The 18,443-nt window shown below is 45.0% G+C and overlaps 2 protein-coding genes across 2 annotated transcripts; both read right to left on the minus strand.

The window, feature by feature from the left end:
• Positions 1–1,156: 1,156 nt before the first annotated feature.
• On the minus strand, positions 1,157–10,526 carry LOC136502168 (ERAD-associated E3 ubiquitin-protein ligase component HRD3). Its single transcript, XM_066497645.1, has 7 exons — positions 9,901–10,526; positions 8,313–8,804; positions 6,955–7,170; positions 4,313–4,636; positions 3,443–3,685; positions 1,677–1,910; positions 1,157–1,577 (listed from the first exon to the last, which is right to left on the minus strand). Exons 1-6 carry the CDS (start codon positions 10,471–10,473, stop codon positions 1,716–1,718), a joined length of 2,043 nt encoding a protein of 680 aa, XP_066353742.1. The 5' UTR covers positions 10,474–10,526; the 3' UTR covers positions 1,157–1,577; positions 1,677–1,715.
• Positions 10,527–11,824: 1,298 nt separating this feature from the next.
• LOC136502179 (basic blue protein-like) lies at positions 11,825–12,861 on the minus strand. Its single transcript, XM_066497651.1, has 2 exons — positions 12,557–12,861; positions 11,825–12,441 (listed from the first exon to the last, which is right to left on the minus strand). The coding sequence occupies exons 1-2, from the start codon at positions 12,720–12,722 to the stop codon at positions 12,248–12,250; spliced, it is 360 nt and encodes a 119-aa protein (XP_066353748.1). The 5' UTR covers positions 12,723–12,861; the 3' UTR covers positions 11,825–12,247.
• Positions 12,862–18,443: the final 5,582 nt, after the last annotated feature.

Below are 18,443 nucleotides of genomic sequence, written 5' to 3' on the forward strand. Positions count from 1 at the left end.
ACAGTTGGGTGAGAAATCGCGAGACGAAACTTTCAAACCTAATTAGTCCATAATTAAACACTAATTACCAAATACAAACGAAAGTACTACGGTATCCAAAACCAAAAAATTTTGTCAACTAGACGCGCCCTCTGCCAAAAGAAAGCACAGTGGGCCCCATGTAGTAATAAAAAAAGTATTTCTCTGTCCACAGCCTGGCCTAATGGCCTTGTTTTCTCACCCGGCCCAGAGCAAAGTCTGTACTTTCCTCTTTTGAAACTGTTCTTTATTCAACAAGAGTCGACGTACGGACGTTTGTCTAGAGGAATTTTAGAGAAATCTGAATAAATTTAGAGAAATTTATGAAAAAAAAAATTATTCTAGATTAAAAAAGAAACAGATCAAGCTAAATTTAAAAGCACATGAACGGGGCCATAATCTTGCACTGGTTCATTTTCTCTCTCCTTCATGAGTCGCCTGCTGCAGTGGTTGAATCGATTCATGAGGGCACCACATCAGCCAATGAGTCGGTTTGCCAAGCCCCGTGGAGAAGCCCTAACTGTGCAGCAAGTAAAAGAGAAGCAATAAATGCTCTTTCTATTCTAAATCATGTCATTCTAGCTTTTATTATGTATCTAAATATGAAATGTATTTAGGTACATAACAAAAGCTATACAACGTGTTCGCTGGTTGGTTTCTGAGCTGGTTTAGGCTGGCTGGTGCTGGTTTGTTGTGAGAGAAAAACACTGTTGACTGGTTGAATAAGTCTGGCTGAAACCAACGAGCGAACAGGATGGCCAGAGCTATTTATAATTTAAAATGGAAGGAGTAATATTTTTAATTCTTAGCCCCGGTGCCAGGCATTTCTAAGGTAACTCCGCAGCTCCAATGTATTGCAGCCGTTGTAGTTCCATTCATTCTATCTCTTCGTCGCACCTCGTTAGAACTAACGTTGGAGCTGCTCTTAATCATCGTTGGCGTAGATCGGACGAAAAGATCGGCCGGTTCATCGCCTGACGGCCTGAGGCCTGCCTCGACAGCACCACGAGACACGCCCTTCTGTCTACCGGCAACGGCTGCTCCGCGCGCGCGGCTGCCGTCGTCATTCAACACCCTCCGCTACAAGATTCACTCATAGACTATTGAAAACAATGTGTTTAAAATTCCAACACTGATGGGTACTATTGCAAACTTGTTTCTCCCAATATGCACTGCCCTTTTTAATTAACACATCCAGCGAAAACTATACAGTGTGTTTAAATGCTGATGGAAAGTTACCCGTTCCCTAAACTACCAATTGCAAAGTTGCCTCTTCCAGATATATTCTCCGTGTGCCTGTCGAAATTCGATGGCTATGCAAATGCACAAGGGGGGGGGGGAAGTCTACTTTTGAACACCTGTGATATTTCTAAACAACATTTCTAAGCAGCCAGTTTCCAAGAATTGTTGTCCTTTACAAGCATAGCTCCCAAGTCTTGGAGGGGTGAATATTCACCAGGCAGCAAACATTGTCTGAGTTTCCAGCGGCTTTCATGTCCCTACTCAATTTAGTGTACATGAGTCACGTCAAGGAGCTATCATTTTACATCTCCAATTCCCTGGAAGAACACCATAATATGATCCACAACTTCAACATTTGCACTGTTTGCTTTGTAGACATTCATAAGAAGTTGATTTGGAAGAATAGTTATATGTACCTCAAGCAACAGGGCTGCCCATGTCATGAAAACTGACATTTACATGGCAACATCATCAGGTTGTTGGGGGTTGGCTGCTGCGACTTGACGCCTTTGACGCTCTCGCAAGTAGAGGACAGTTACAAGGCAAGCAAAGAGAGTCAAAATTGTTGCATTCCCTTCATCCATGAGAACATCTTCCACCCATTCCTTAACAACAGGGTATATTTCTGGAAGTGAATCGATAAAATGAACCTGAAATTTGGAATTTTTTTAATCAAAACAATTGCCGATATTGTAACAAGAACGAATGCAAGCACTTGCCATGAATTGACTAAAACTACAAAGCACATCAACATGCAACAGGACCCAGGCTCAATATCGCCTTGTTCATGCAGTGTAGCCTAAACAAGACAACATGTGGCACACCATACTCGAAACTAAAAGCAGCTCATGAATTGGGGCTTGTTGGGTCATTTTATTTTCCAAAAAACCTTTGAAGGGGAAAAATTCTTGCATTGTACTATACAAGAATAGAGTTGACCCAAACCTTAGAGCTACAAAGTTAATTAGAGGAAAAATAATCAAAACCCTGAACAGAAAAAGTAGTCCAAGTGGCCTGCAACGCTTGAAAATTTGCCCAAAACTTTCTTGGGTTGCTTTAGAAGTACTTTCCTATCTTAGTGCTAAAACTTTCACCAAAATTCCAAATTAATATATTTGTGCTGCGTCGTATCTTTGGAATCATAGACTCACATTTTGACTGTTTCAAATCTGGGATCAAAGTTCTTCCAGTCTGCACAAGACACCTTACTATCCATAGATCTTCTCCAACTTCATTACACAAGGGGTTATTTGTTTTTTTGAAACAAAACAAGGGGTTGTTTGTTTCACTTTTATTTCCACAAATCCATCAAAGTTCATCAATTGAAGACTATTAAAGGTATCTTATCACTGCCAAGGCATCAACACTACTGCTTGTCTCGATAGAAGGTTGAAATCCCTTGGATTATGCTAAAGAGTTAACTATCCAAACCAGAACATAAGGGTTACCAAATTCTTGAATACTCCCTCCATTCCAAATTATAAGCCGCTTTGACTTTTTTTAGTACATAGGTTTTGCTATATATCTAGATATAGTATATGTCTAGATACATAGCAAAATCAATGTACCAAAAAAGTCAAAGCGGCTTATAATTTGGAACAGAGGGAGTAACTTTGAACTTTGAAGTACTGGAAACTGGATAATAAAGGCTAAAGAACATAAAATCAGAATAAAGTGCCAAAATATGGGGCAACAAAACGACAATATTCAAGTATGCATGTGTCAAGGACAGGAAATTCGTTGTAACCAGCTTATTGTTTTTGCTGAGTCCAGTCCAAGGCAATACTTTGTATACCAGTGTGTTTAACATCAGTATGTGGCAAGTTAGTCCCACTCGAAGTAACTTTAGATTAACAGTTTTAAACCTTTTTATTATAATCATGACACTTGACAACTCCAAATATAGGAATAACTTAGAAGGCTTTCCCAACATATCATTTAATGGACTGGAGACTAAAGTTCATTGAATACATTTGATATAAGTTACTGGGAACTGGTCGATAACTACAAGGTATCAGTAGCGCAACCCATTGGGAATTGGTACAGGAAAGAGTTTTGGCACAAACTATTAATAATTATACATGTTTCAAGTGAAGCCGTAAAGCACAAAACAAGGTATCCCATGTGAAAGTCACAGTAGCATGTCACTTGTACTTACTACATACAGAAAATAATGTCTTACCAGAAAACTGTCTGCATAATTCTTCCTTAGCCACAAACTTGTTAGTGCAAGCATGACAGGGAGCTTAGCAGCTGAATCCACCTCAACAGCTTGATCATAATATCTTTTTGCCAAGTGCAAATCAAGGGGAAGTCCATGACCATGCTCATGCATGTACCCAAGGTTAAAAATAGCCTGAGCATTAGACTGTGACCGAGCATGCATATATGCCTCTGCTGCACGTTCGTAGTCCCTTGCTACGCCCTGTACAGAGAAATACAGGTAGGTGATGCCATATTGCCAGTTTCTCAACAAATGCAGATTCTCCAAGTAATACCACATGGAGATATTTCACTTTCTTATCCAAATATTTTGCTTCTGAAATTTGCCTAAGAAAACTTTGACATTTTTTTTTTTAGAATTACACAGTACAACGCAGACGATCACAACACGCACGCACCCTCACCCCAATGAACACACGTACGTAAACCCTACCCCTAAAAGCACCTCCGAAGGACTGGTTTGTTCAAATGCATAAGTTGCCAGAAAAAAGGTATTTATATCGATGACATCAGTCATAAGTAACTGCAACATATATTCAAATAATTTCCAAAACTCATAATTTCAAATCAATATATTATTAACCGTATTTTAAATGATTGTACAAATAGTCAAATACACGATGGTCATGCTAACAGGTACACTAATAGTGTTTTCCACAACAACAAAAAAAACTTTAGCCCAAATACTTAAAAAACATATGTGAACCCGCTGAAGATACTAAACAAAAAAGCTACAGTCCAAAAGGAGTGCATACAGATTCAAAATTCTAGCACAAGCGGCCCTAACCAACTTATGTATTTTAAAAAGTCAGATGACTGTAGTACATACCCGACCATAGTAGTAGGCATCGCCAATCAACAAAGCAGCATGCTCATTACCCTGCTCGGATGCTTGCCACCACAAAGCATGTGCACGAAGATGTCTTTCCATATCTGTGCAATAACTAGATTCTCCCATGCAAATACTTTGATCACCATACCTATCCAGAATCCAGGCAGCATTGCTCTGTGCAACCTCATATCCAAGATCTGCCATTCTGGAATACAAGAGCAATGCTTTTCCAACATCGCCTTTCAAGTAAGACTCCAGAGCCCATCTGGACAGTGAACTCCAGGGTCCCCTCTCAGCAACAGACTTGTACAGCATTGTTGCCTGAAACAAGAAAATAGTAAGATGATTATATACTTGATTGAGGCATCAGAAGTTATTGCTTTAGTTGGTTCATGTTTCCCTATTTGTATTATTAACAGATTAGTATCAAAAAGATCAATCAAATTGGCATACTAGAGGATTTCTCCAAGTCTTATTAATTGAGATATGCATTTCAGCATGTATGCCTTCTTTTTTTTACAAATCTAATTCAACTATAACTATACAAATGAAAAAAAATACAAATGGGAAAACACATGTGCAGTCTTAAAGGTAAAGGCATGTACCACTATCAAGATACAAAAATAGGAACAGGAACAGGGGCTTATTGCTGCCTGATGAAACAATCAAGACGGCATATCTGAAGAAGGAAGTCAGTGTGCATATGACCAATGGGTGTGCATGTGACAAAATTCCTCACACCATGGTACTTCAGCGATTAGCGTAATGTCTACGGGCCTGTTTGGCATGGCTCTGGCTCCTTTAGAAACAGCTCCGGCTCCTCTAAAGAAGCAGCTTCTTTAGTGGAGCTGAAACATGTGGATAAACGTTTGGCAAAACAGCTTCTCCTGTTTTTTTTTTAAGAAATGGGTAGAAGGGGTCAAATGTCCATTGTACCCTTACCTATTTGACACATGAGTTATATATTTGACCTTAGTTTTCAAAGTGATGTTCATACGAAATAAGCAAATGTTCATGATAAGAAAATAATGAATAACCCATGATTGAGTTTGAGAGGCAACTACAAACTGGAGACAGTATGTGAAATGATTTTTTGGCACTGTAAACTCAATGACTGCTTTTAAAAGGCGACTGGACACTTAATGACTACTATTAAAAGACCCTCATTAGGATTGTTTTGGAGGCATGTAAGATGGGTCAAACAATCACAAAAATCCCGACCCACTATAATTCCTTCCCTTAATCCCATAAAGCAGCCCATTGGCACCACATGTCCAAATAAGCGCAGGAGCAAGTGTTCTGCTTCCATTGGCCAGACACCCAGACTTCAAGTTACCGTCGCTGCTGATCTTTCAAACTGCACCAAAGCTCACCTCCAACAACAAAGCCTTTAAGTCCCAAACAACAACAACACCAAAGCTCACCTCCAATGGGGAAATAATTGTGTGTGTGTGTGTGTGTGGAGGGGGGGGGGGGGGGGGGGGGGGGGGGGCGTGTCTATAGAGCCTTGATAGCTGACAGGACCCCTCCCTGCAACTCCACATGTCTGTTGCTCGGCTCCACCACCTCATGCCAACTTTGCTGGCTGCTGCTACTTGTTCCCCCTGTTCCCCCTCCATGGGCTGAGAGAGAAAAGAGGTGCGCTGAGAGAGAGACGAGGGCTGCACCCATCTTTTACCTGTGGGGGCGGAGCTGAGCAAAGCCAGAATTTTTCGCTCCCTCGTGCTAACACAAACGGATTTGGCTCCAGGCTGCTCCAACAGCAAAGCACTTCGTTTGACCCTCGTTCGGTACAGCTTCATCCAAAGCCAGAGCAGAAGCTCTTTGAGAATGAGGAGCCATACCAAAGGAGGGCGTAGTGGTACTATAAGAGATAGGTCGCAGCTGGCAACAATAGCATCACCAGAAAGTCACTAGGCTGCAGTGGGCTGCTGCTCCGGCAGGAAGCAGGCAATGATGCTTGCAGGCATATGTCAAGTTTTCATAGCCGTTTAAATTCTGAAATATTTACACAAGACTCTTGAGGCATATACATAAACAGTTCTGAACAAAACAACTTATGTTATTAAGAGGAGTGAATGCACTGCAAACTTTGGATTATCCTCGCGGGGGAGGAAGGACGAAAATAGAACTTCTGTTTGTCTTCAACCATTTATGCTTTTAATGATGATATTGCTACATATGTGATTTTCTATTCTCAATAAAGTATGTACATATACGGATATACCTATGGTTACATAACAATTTCTAAATTTTTTTGGGGTGTTTTACTTTGAGATTGCTTTATTAACTTCAATATTTTCTCTAGAGTACCCACTGAATACATTCTATGTTTTATGGAAGAATCTTGTCTCTACACACCAAAACATGAAAACACTACGCACAGAATCAATGTAAGCAAACAATTCCTACCCTCAGGGGATCAATCAAGAAAACAAAAAAGACCTATCAATATCAAACGTGATTAGCCAACGTTGCACACATTCTTCGGTCTATATAACTCATGAACCAAATTTCTACCTAAAGCCTTTTTACCAGGGATCAGGATAATCTGATCACACAAAGCTCATGGGGCATCCTATTTACCAGTCGCAATTTAATTTAACCAACAATGCAACAAAAGAAGCTTAGTCATTTACCATATGGAGATTCCTCTTAAGACCAATGCCTTTCTGGAACAGCTTCGCCACCTGATAAATAGCTTTTGGTTGCCCAGCATTAACTGCATGAAGCAAGAGATTGCATGCTCTAATTACATCCCTCTTTACGCCAATACCCTTAAGGTACAACACACCAAGGTTATAATGTCCCCCGGATTCCTTATTCTCGGCTGCAAGTTCAAAAAGTTCCCTTGCCTGCAACAACAAAAAGGATGGCAAGTTCCTAAGTTCATGAGCATTTGGACTAGATATATTACGTGAATCATTTTTTAGTTGCATTTTATGCCTCTGTTGCCAAACCTAGTGTACTAGTATACGGTTTAGCCCCCCCCCCCCCCCCCCCCCCCGCGCCCCCCACCCACACTCTTTTGTTTCCTTTATCTTCTTAATAATGAAATGATACACAGCTCTCCTGCATTTTTGAGAAAAAAAAAAGTACATGGTTTCTTTCTTTCTTTCTTTTGAAAGAGTGGTTCTATGTATTTATCTCAAAAATCCATAAGACTCACCCGCTTCTCCATTCCACTTTCAAAACTCGTTTTCACATGACATGCCATGCCATAGATTCAGTATGTGGTTGACCACATGTCCCATGTAATTGGTGTTTGCTTGTCAAGTTAGCATCAAATTTGGTCGATCTCATGGCAGAATGGTATACAATTAGTGCTGGTAGGACTATAACAGATAAAGGTAACACTAATATGACCGCCTGTGCAAATATACTTGTGTATTGAATGAATTCACAAACACTAGCAATTATTCAACAGCTAAGAGTGCATAACTGAAAGGTTTCTCACAAGAACGTGTCTCCATGGAGACCTAAAACAGGGGACACCCCAAACTCTAAGACATTATAAATATGACCCCTAAATATAATCTACTAGCAAGAGAATCCGGGGACATGATATATCTGTAACAATACATGTTTTAGCCTTAAACTACTAGGATAAAATGATGGAAGCTGGACACCATACATTAAATATGAAAAATAAACAATACCACTCAAGTTTTGCTTCATAACAATTATGCTTTGTGATGTTAACATGAAAAATCATGTCGACAAGATCAATGGTACTCTTGTGGCGGGTTCCATTGCTATTAACAGGTCACTCATTTAAGTACATCTCTACGGATAAGTTACGCATAGAAGTATATTTACCAAAATAAAGTACAGATAAAGTTAATCACCTACAAAATTTAATGACAATTAAGAAAGGACAGTAGAGGCTAAAGAGAAGTGTAAATGGGAAACATTTAGTTCCAACAGTGTTTTAAGTTTTCTAATGCTCAGCTATAGATATGCAATTGTATCAGAAGTTCTTATACAGCATACTTACTTTTGTCAAGTTTTTCTTCTCCACCCCATAGCCTTTAACATATAGATAACCCAATCCATTGTAAGCTGAGTAATGTTGCTGCTTTGCAGCAAGTGCCAACCACTTGTATGCTTCGGTATAGTTCCTTTCAACTCCAGCACCTCTAGCATAGATCTCACCCAGAAGCTCCAATGCTCGTGTCTCGCCTTTCTCAACAGCCTTAGAAAACCAATGAAATGCTTTTCCATAATCACGACGGAGCCCACGTAGTCCATAGTAATACAGAAGCCCTAATTTGTACATGTTAGCAGCATTGCCTCGCTGTGCCTGGTACTCTGTGATTTGGAAATCTTCATCGTCCTCACCCCGGGACTTCCTCAAGGCCTCTTTATTTTCTTCAGTCCCACTGTGAAGACGGATTGGTTCAATCACTGGTGGCTCCTTTGATATCAAGGAGCTTGTTAGGGCAGCTTCTGCAAGCTCAGCGTATACTATAACAGCTTCTTCATACATCTGAAAATTAAAATGATAGGATTTGACAGGTTGAGCCCAATTTAAACACCAATAGAGTGGACTGGAGTAGAACAAGCTACATGACAATAATTGGGTTAAAAATAACTAGTATAGCATATATATGACAATTAACAAGGGTAGAAACCGTCCCAAAATGATAAATCCAGAGGACTGCAAAGAAATTATACTGAATCAGATTGAGCAACCCCTATTTTTTTATATGAAGTAAAGCTTATTGCGATAACCACTGATTGTGCAATACATGCAAGCAACCAAAAAAAATTAAAAGCTAGGGCAAGAAGCTAAACTCAATATTTTTAAGGTAAAATACTATCCCTCATTCTGTTTCATCAAAAGAAACACAACAATTTACAAGAGAACAATGCATCAGACATCCAATGTCTGGATGCAAGATAAAAAGACTAAACGTGGTTAAAGCAGGCTGCTCACTGGTACTCATCAAGAAAAAAATCATCATGGTTAGTAGTCATAAATTTCGTCAGCTCGATTATTGCTTCTTAAATTACCTCCAACTTGTAAGATGACTTTGTGTCACGGAAAGCATTAGTTCTAGAGAAGAATTTGTAGACCTACCATTACATACAACCCTACAATGATGAAGAGGGAATCTGATTCTCTAAGGTGTAATGTTTGTGCACAAATTAAAAAAAATGATGTAGTAAAAATAAGAACCGCGCTACAAATTGGCAAAGACACTGGCCTTGCAATTTCTACCAGCAAATAATATCGAAGTCTACACCCAATTTCAGCAAGTGTGACTACCAATTGATTAACTGAAACAACTTGCAATTCTGATGCCTGTTCACCCCAGGGAACTTGCACTGTTCGCTTGGCTAATAAGCTATGGTTGAAAGTACCGTTGGTTGATTCGTTGTAAGAGAAAAATACTGCTCGTTGGCACGAAAGCTAACAGGGCGACCTTTAACAATTTTATCTACCCCAAGCACGAAAGCTAACATCTGACCCTAAAACCTCGTTAATTTGCAAGTTCGCCAACAAACTCAAACATTCAACCCCCAATTAGAGTACGCAGATTGTGCGAGTGATTAAAAGCAAACGGTCTTGACCACCTCACCTCCTGGCGGAAGTAGGAGTACGCGAGGGCCATCTTTGACTGGAGATCTCCCGCGTCGGCGGCAAACTTGTGCAGCAGGAACGCGAGCGATCGGGATGCTGGGCGCGTCATCCCGGCGCCGGTGAGGAACGCCAGCGCGGACTGCGCGCCCGGGTGCCCCGCCTCTGCCGCGGCCTCGATCTGCGCGGCGGCCGTGGCGAACGCCGCGTCGTCCCCGTCGGACGCTGCGGAGAGCATCGCGCGGGCGCCCGCGACGAAGAGCGCGTCGGCCGGCGAGTCCGTCTCATCGCCAGAGGGGGGAGGGCTGGTTGGGTCGAGGAGGGGGACCCAGGATGACGGGGAGAGGAGCGGGTCGGCGGCCGGCGAATCGTCGGCGAAGTCGTCCCACCCGTCGTCGTCGGCGGAGTCGGTAGAGGGGAGGGACGGGTGCGCGGCCGAATCCTTGAGGAAATCCTCACCGGAGAGAACCAAAACGAAGGGGCGCACTGCGGCAGCTGGGCGAAGGAGAGAAGCGGCCACGGCGAAGGTGACGGCGGCGACAAGGAGGAGACGGCGGTGGAGGCCGCGAGCCATCGGGGAAGGCGTGTGTTTACGAGAACACGAGATCCCACCCCCGTTGTACAGTGGGTTGGGACTTGGGAATTAGGAGCAGGGAACCGCGTCGCTGGCAGGTGGGGCAGTCGAGCGAGCAGCTTCAACCTTCAAGGATTGTGACGTGGAGATAGGACACGCAGTGGAGACGTGTCCGTGCTCCGTGATTGGCTGGACGTTTGGGCCTGGGGTGGATCCGAACTGGAGGGATTTTGCTTGGGCTGTGCTCTAGTGTCTTCGATATGGCCCATCGGCCGATGATTACTTCCATAGTTTTGCTTGGGGCTGGGCTGCGTATTTCGCAATGTATATATATATTTTGTCCTTTTATTTTTTATCAATATATACAAAAAAAGGTATCTGGGTCCTTTTTCATTTTTTCATGATTTTTGCGGTAATGCTCAGGGGCAAGGCGTCCGTGTGACCGGACGCCGCCTTTCTAGGTCTGCGCGTTACTGTCTCCCGACTCGTTCGCCTATCACGTGCTTTTCTACGTCGTGTGGCCATCTGCCCATCCCAATCTACATCGCCGCCGCAGCTATCTCCCCCACACACGCCCCCATCCTGCGCCGCGCTGCCCCACTCCGCCTCGTCGCCGCGGCCATCCCTCGCCGCGTCGTCCCACTCCGGCTTGCCACTGCGGCCATCCCTTGCCGTGCCCCACTCCATGCTCGCCCGTCGCGACCACGGCATGCACCACGCCACCAGGAGAAGGTCGTCGCCGGCTGGGACAACGTCTCCCACGATCGGCCAAAGACACCACGACAAGAAGAAGCATATGTTGCAAGCGTATACTTCAAGTGTTCAGATGTATGTTGCAAGTGTTTCACATTGATGTTGCAAAAGTAGATCGGGATGTTGCACATGTTGTAATGGCTATACCGTATGTTGCAAATGTTTGTTCGAAATGTTTCATCTGTTTCAAACGTATGTTGCAAGTGTTTTCATGTTTCAAGTGTTGGATGGGACGGCCGGAGTCACGCGGCACACAACCGCTTGTGGGGGTGCGAGCGCAATACAGAGCAGGTGCGGGAAGCAGATGTAGACGCGGGCGGTCCCTGCCTGCGTGATATGAAGCGGGGCGCAGGTGGTCCCCGGTTGCATGCGGGAAACGGAGTGGAAGCGGGCGGCCCTGTGTGCAACTGGTGGCGCGGCGGGGCGAGGCGTCCGGGTGATGCAAGCACGAGAAATGGAGGAGGCGTGGGAAACAAAGAGGCACGTAACATAGGGGATAGGAGCGTTGTCTGGATGTCTGGACGCTAGCATCCCTGTTTTTCTCCTTTTTATTTCTTTTTTTGCGCATTCCAGCTTCAGCATTCAGCGAAGATTATAACACAAAACCAGTATCCCACTGTTCCATTCCATGCAAAGATGCCATTTAACAAACAACATGTTCGCTTGCTGGCTTCAACTAAAGTTTATCAGCTATGGCATAGTATTTTCCTTTTACAACAAACCAGCATCAGCCGAGCTTATCAACCCAGAAACCAACCAGCGAACGGGCTGAAACAGAAGAGGCACACTGCTTCGATCGAACAAACAACAAAGCTGTAGTACGCTTTACTAACATGCCCATTACCCACACGTACATCATGCCTGACCTACCAGTTGCATACATACAGAGCACATGAACCGTATATCCATCGAACACGCTGCGTGCGCTGCCACACGATTGAGTTCTTGCACGATCTATCGGACCACCGATGATACAGCACTTATTCATGCGTGGCCGGCCGGGCATGCACTTCTTCAGTGCTCAACTAGCGTTGACGGTCATCTTCATCCCCATCCCGCAGTGCCCGTTGAGGCTGCAGATGAAGTAGTTGGTGCCGGGGCCAAGCGTGACGCGGTCGCTCCCCGAGCTGTACGGCGTGCCGGAGGACCGGCAGCCGGAGTAGCCGCCGGCGTCCACGGCCACCACGTTGTGCACGGAGGGGTCGTAGTTGAACTCTGCATGCAGGAAGAAAAAAAAACCATAATAAGCGTTTGTTTGGACTTTGGAGTGGAGACCACCAAAGCTGCTGCCTGTGATGAAATGGTATTGGCTTGCTTGGCCACTGCTCACCGAGGACGTCCCCGGCGCGGAAGCTCTTGCCCTTGGACCAGTTGTCCGCGTTGAAGGACCAGTCGACCCTGTGGGTGGCCGCGTCGGCGACGCCGAGGAGGAGGCAAGCGGCGAGCAGGCCGCCGAGGGCAAGCCCCCGCGTCGCACTGCCGCTTCCCTGAGCCATAGCGATCGCTCCTGCGCTGTTTCTTCGGGCGCTTCTGTGCTTAGAGGCAGAGCAGAGGAGTGTGCTGCTGCTTTGTGTTTGAGCTGCTGTGATGGCTGGACAGAAGGTGGGGGTGCTTCTATAGAGGCCAGAAAGGGGCCAACCGGGAACCTGGATCCATCACGACAGCCTCCGGTTATTATATACCAGAAATGCGATGGTGGTTGTACCGAATGCTACACGGCGCGCATGAAATGTCCTTCCACAAAAGCTGAGTGAGGACTGAGTTGAGCCTAAGCTCTCAGTCTCTCGCTAAAGAAGAGCCATTGCTACATGCAGCAGTCAAAATTTAGAACGCATTCCCTAGCCTGTTCTCATCGTTTACTTTGGCCTTTGGCCAAAACCAACAGCAACCTTTTCACGGGTTTTCTGCTAGGGTACCTCGATCAGATTACCCGGCAATCTTTGTACTGCTCAAATTATACTGGATCTTTCACGTCACATCTAGCTAGACTGGTGAATTGGTGAGTCACAAGCGCCAAAAAAAAACTGCATGGGGAACCGGCGAACATGTGCATTGTATTGACGAGTGTTTCTGTGGTTGGTGAACAGATAACTGGTTTTCGGGAGACTGCACGGCAAGGGCCAAACACAAGTCTTTGTAGTCTTATGAAAATGCTTCGGTTTTCCACTTTCCAGTCGCTGTTGCGAAGAAATTGTCATACTTGCATTTCGCAAGGAAGATGTCATCGTTGTCGAGGTAACTCAGCTAGCATGATTATGTCATCGTAGCAACTAGCAAGTTGTGTTAAAAATAATAGCAATTTAGCGACACATAAATTGATTCCGAAATTGAGAAAAAGAACAACAACATGTTCACAGATGTGTGAAGTAACGCTAGCACTATGATCTGATATAAACTCAGACTCACTAGTGCTACTAGCAGAAGAAATATTAGAACGAACAAAAAAAAGTATAGACATTCCGTCGGCGCTAAAGATAGCGCAAATGTAGACGAAGCAGACCGTCGATGGAGATCCGCAAAACATCGGCATAGAGGGAAGAAGACGTTCAGCAAGCAGTCGCGGCGGCACTTCCCAAAAACCTGATACGCCCCTACCCCGTGTAGGGACACGGGGAGACTTAGGCTTCGGAGACCTGCTCTCCCGACGCCGATAACATGTCGCCGACGGGGTGGGGAAGACGGCGGCGGCCCAGCACAGTGGTAAAAGGAGGAGATGAATTGTTTATATCGAGGACGACGTCTCGTCCCAATATATACACGTGTCGTAGCTAAGGAAAGTTAGTTGACTAGAACAGTTAAAGCAATCACCATTAATACGAGAATAATTGCTTGCCAAAATAGGTCAGCGTAATTTTAATTTCTCCATACATGCAAAAAAATTGAGTAGCAAAAGAAAGCTGCGCACCTGCAAGAACGAAGCGAGAACATTGCCCCGTCCCGCGAGACGTGTCAAGGCAAGCGTGTGTGTTTCTTCATTTTTCTCTCCCCAATGGTTTCAACTAATGGGAGACAATTCAACTATTTAAGTTAGCCTCACTCCTAGAGTAACAATGTGGACTAAAGTCCCCCACCATAGTACCATACCATGCATGTGTGAGTGGACATTTGAAATTTATTTAGAATTATTATTTGAGCCAGCCCTGGGTTCGAGTCGCGGTCTCCTCGCATTGCACAGGCGAGGGTAAGGCTTGCCACTAACACCCTTCCCCAGACCCCGCACAGAGCGGGAGCTCTCTGCACTAGGTACGCCCTTTTTATTATTTGAGCCGGCCCAAGTCTTCTAACAACTTCAGTTCGTTGTGTCGAAGTACACAAGCATGTTTCAGCAAATGTCCTTCGATCAACAGTATATGTCGTGAGAAATGCACGTGGCTCTTTGTCCAATCTGCTTGTTGTTTTAGCTCACGGAAACTGGCTCACTCGAACAAAGTAGCTAATGCAATGACGGCTCAAGGCTACTTCACTCATTGGCTACCTTTTAGGTAGTATCCCAACTTTGTCAAGCTGTTGCCCACTTTTTTTTTTTTTTTGACCAAACAAGCTGTTGCCCACTTGCCACCGAGAAAAAGGTTTTTTTAAAATGGGATAAAAATTAGACGCTAACGCAGCTGGTTTCTCAGACTCAAGTCGCTTCAAGTTTTCCTCTTTTTTTTGCGACCCTTTTTTTTTTAACAAGCACTCTGTGCGTGATTGAGTGTCCAGGCGATAAAACACACTCAGTTTTCTGAAAATATAAATAACACCAAGTGGCTCAGTGTTACTTAGCTTGTTCAGATAGTCAGGTCCCAAGTTGACAAGTTCTCAAATTGGACTACCATTCTACCAAGCTATGGTTGATTCGTTGGAATGGATTTGATCAAGGGAGGTTGCCCCTGATGTAACCAAAATTGTCGTTTCGACGGCCGCGAGATCACAAGCGTCTGGACCAACGGGTACCATCGATCACAGGAGAGCATACACCAAAATCTCGCATCCTCGCGTACTAATCAGGATTTGGCCCAGTGCTAAGGTCGAGATTCGAGAAGGACCCTCCATAATTGTGTCGAAACAGGACGAGAAACCCGTGACATGCCTCGACGCCACAGGTGACACAGGGCAGAGCCGATCGGTGAATGTGAGTCCCCGTCCTGTAGCTTCGTATTGCTGCCATTTCTGCCCTCGCACTTGTCCTGTGCGAAGGAAAACAAAGAGCTGAAGATTCTTCGGAATCGATCAAGTTCCTGCGATCATCGTGACGATGTTAGGACGACAGTACAGTGAAGTTTTTCAGGGAACCAGAGGCTGAGAAGCTGCCATGGTGGCTAGCTGGTGATCACTGTTCAGTTCAGAGAATTTGGCGCTGGCGAGGAACAGGAGCATCAGGTTAGGTGCGCCGCCCTGACGGCCGCTCCATGAGCTTTTAAGCTGTTCACGTGTCTGTGCTATTTCGGGGTGTACATGCGCCATCTTTTGGTAGGCTCGTAAGGCACTTTTTGGTGGTTATTAATCCTGTTTGTTCTCCCGTACAAACACTGTAGGATGTGTTTGGCGCGGCCTCTAGCTCCAGATTCCTTGGTTAGCCTGTGGCCTTGCGGGGCTGTGACAAGGTGGACCTGCTCCAGATTCCAGGTTTTCTAATTCTGGTGTTCTGAATCAACATGGAGAACCTTTTTGTTTTTGGGAAATGTTATCCCCAAAACGACTTGCAACATGTTGCTAAACTAAAATTTAAGAGTTTAAATTAAAAACACAGATCGAGAATGACACCTACTCAGGCCACCAAAAGTAGAACGCCCCAATTTCTCCTCTCAGGTTCTTATTCCTGGAGATTCTATATTCACATAGGAGGCCTCTACTTTTTAGTTTCGGACATTTATCTCTCGACGCCTGTCCAGGACCATGCTTGCCCGAGCGCTGAAGCCACCGCCCTACACTCCACCGATTTTTTTTAATTTAAACACTTTTTAAAAACTAATTTTAAATCTAACACGGCTGTTTTTTTTAAACTAACATTTTTGATCGTGTCTATTATCCTGGCGCGGCCAAATACCTGTGCCGCGTCATGCATGGTGACGCGGCACAGGGCTGACGTGGCGGTAACCAGGTCCGCTGACCGCTGATGGGGCAGGTCCTGCCGCGCCACCGATCTTGGCGCGGCAGTGCCGCGCAACGGAGCATGGCGCGGCTGCGCCAAATAAAACCCCGCTGCCAGTCATGCCTGCCCGAGCAGCAAGCAAGCCTGGCCGCCGCGCCCGCCGCCATCCCGGAACGCGTCGCGTCGATAGTGGGAGTTATTATAAGTATTGCTTAACGTAAAGTCAATAATGAATTTGTTTCTATATTTTGTTAATTTTTTTCATGGCCGAATAGAGAATTTGATAAGCCAATGATATTTTTGGCCCCATATTGTAGGATCGGCGGCGACGCGATCATGGACCCCGGCTTCCTCGACCCCTCGCGCAAGACGCCGGCCACCGGCGTCGAGATACCCTGAGACTGCCGGTTTCCAAACTAGTTGCTACTTAATCTCGCAAGCAGTGATGACGCGACGCATTGAAACGGATATGAAGCAAATAACATAAGTTGACAAGCTGCCACGTAATATTTTAATTGGTTTGACATAAGTTCGACATAACATAACCAACTAAGCCTGCAAGTTTCGGACGCCAATAATAGTTTGACCTAACAAACTAAGACCCAGGAGTGTAATGATCCCTCGGACGCCTTTGCCTCTTTGGATTTGTTGGCAACACATTGGAAGTGTAGCCAACATCGGTGTGGTCGCGTTGTCGGTGCGTACGGCTCGTACCCTGCAAGTATGTGATATGCACGATTACTTAGAATTCTTTATAATCGTTAGTTCATGTAGCCTACGTATTTAAAGAAACTACCTTTGTTAGTACCTGTGAGGCTCCTTGGGTACCAAGCGGGGCACCACCTAGCTGAGACATGCCGATCTCATCATACGGCCAATCTTCCCACTGGTCGTCGTCGTCCTCCTCGTCTTCGGTTGCAGGGTCCTTGCCAGCGCTATGATGTGATGGTGTACGCACCGCGAAAGTGGCACATGTCATCTACTGAGAAGAGCCGGCTGGTGTCCTCAAAGAGACTGAAGACGTGGCACCCGACCGCGCTGAGAGTGACGGTTCCTCATAAATAGTGTCCATGCAGCTCAACTTCTGAGCTAGCTTCCTGCATCTCTTCTTCACCTTCTATATAAATAGACGTTAAAGTTAGTGCATTTCTCAAACGCATATACACTGAACAAATATTTTCGGAACGGACAAGTTTATATTTACCTCTACAAAAACCGTGAGAACGCCTAGCCCCAGCCCTCTAGACTCGTGAAGCCGGTACGCTGCTTCGTTGGACACCCTCGACAATTATGTCGCCTGGGTACAGAAACGCGGTTGAACAGTTTGAGTATACATACTTAATACCAGATGGATAATAAATTATACCATTTAAGTATCTTACCACGTATCTTTGTAGCGGGGCTCTCTGTAGCTGTGTGTCCTCTCTAGTGGCAACGTCGTATACATCTTCGATCATATCTTCCTCCAAATCCTCGTCAATCGCTTCCTTAGTGTACGGGGGCTTGATATGTGTCTTCGTAGGCCTGTGAAGCCAGCGCAGGTACTCGTCAAAGGTGTGTTGGTCGTGTGGAGGACCCACATGGACCGGCTACCGTTCCCTGGTCTCCCATAAGTGGATGTGCGCGTTGTGTGTCACGCGCCAATTCTTAGTCTTGTATCTCTTCCTGCGGTCATACCTGCAACAAAATGATGTTAGTTGTACCACACACACCTCTGAATTGTAGCTCTATTATTAATCGATAACTCACTCGTGCAATTCTTGGTTGGTGGAGTAAAGCGGTAGTGGGCAGCCTGTCATTCTTCCAAACTGTATGTCGACCCTGATGGGCAAGTGAATCTCGACCACATGGAAGAAAATAAAAGGGACGTTGCAGCGATACTCGTCTGACTCATCCCTAGTGACATGACTGAGATAGTACTGGAGCTCTGGAGCATCCCAAGGACACCAATGCACCTAAAATTTCGTAATTGAGTTAGGTTGTGATATAGTGTAGATCGAATAAGACATAGGTATGATAGTAAAGAGAGCATAACCTGGTGCTGTGTTAGGACATCGAGACCGTCCGTGTACTCCTTGTACTTGCGCCTCGTATTCCCTCTAACTAACTCTGATTCCGTCTAGATAAACAGAGCTGTAGGGAG

This window comes from Miscanthus floridulus, chromosome 1 (assembly GCF_019320115.1).
Source record: "Miscanthus floridulus cultivar M001 chromosome 1, ASM1932011v1, whole genome shotgun sequence".
Taxonomy (NCBI): Eukaryota; Viridiplantae; Streptophyta; class Magnoliopsida; order Poales; family Poaceae; genus Miscanthus; species Miscanthus floridulus.

Bases quoted from the DNA above. Each gene is read 5' to 3' on its own strand.
- LOC136502168 (XM_066497645.1), bottom strand. From the start codon at position 10,473: ATGGCTCGCGGCCTCCACCGCCGTCTCCTCCTTGTCGCCGCCGTCACC. The intron at 7,171-8,312 runs GTAAGTATGCTG...TTGTTGTTGCAG, and splicing joins AGAAGAAAAACTTGACAAAA to GCAAGGGAACTTTTTGAACT. The intron at 3,686-4,312 runs GTATGTACTACA...TTCTCTGTACAG, and splicing joins ATGCCTACTACTATGGTCGG to GGCGTAGCAAGGGACTACGA.
- LOC136502179 (XM_066497651.1), bottom strand. From the start codon at position 12,722: ATGGCTCAGGGAAGCGGCAGTGCGACGCGGGGGCTTGCCCTCGGCGGC. The intron at 12,442-12,556 runs GTGAGCAGTGGC...TCCTGCATGCAG, and splicing joins CCGCGCCGGGGACGTCCTCG to AGTTCAACTACGACCCCTCC.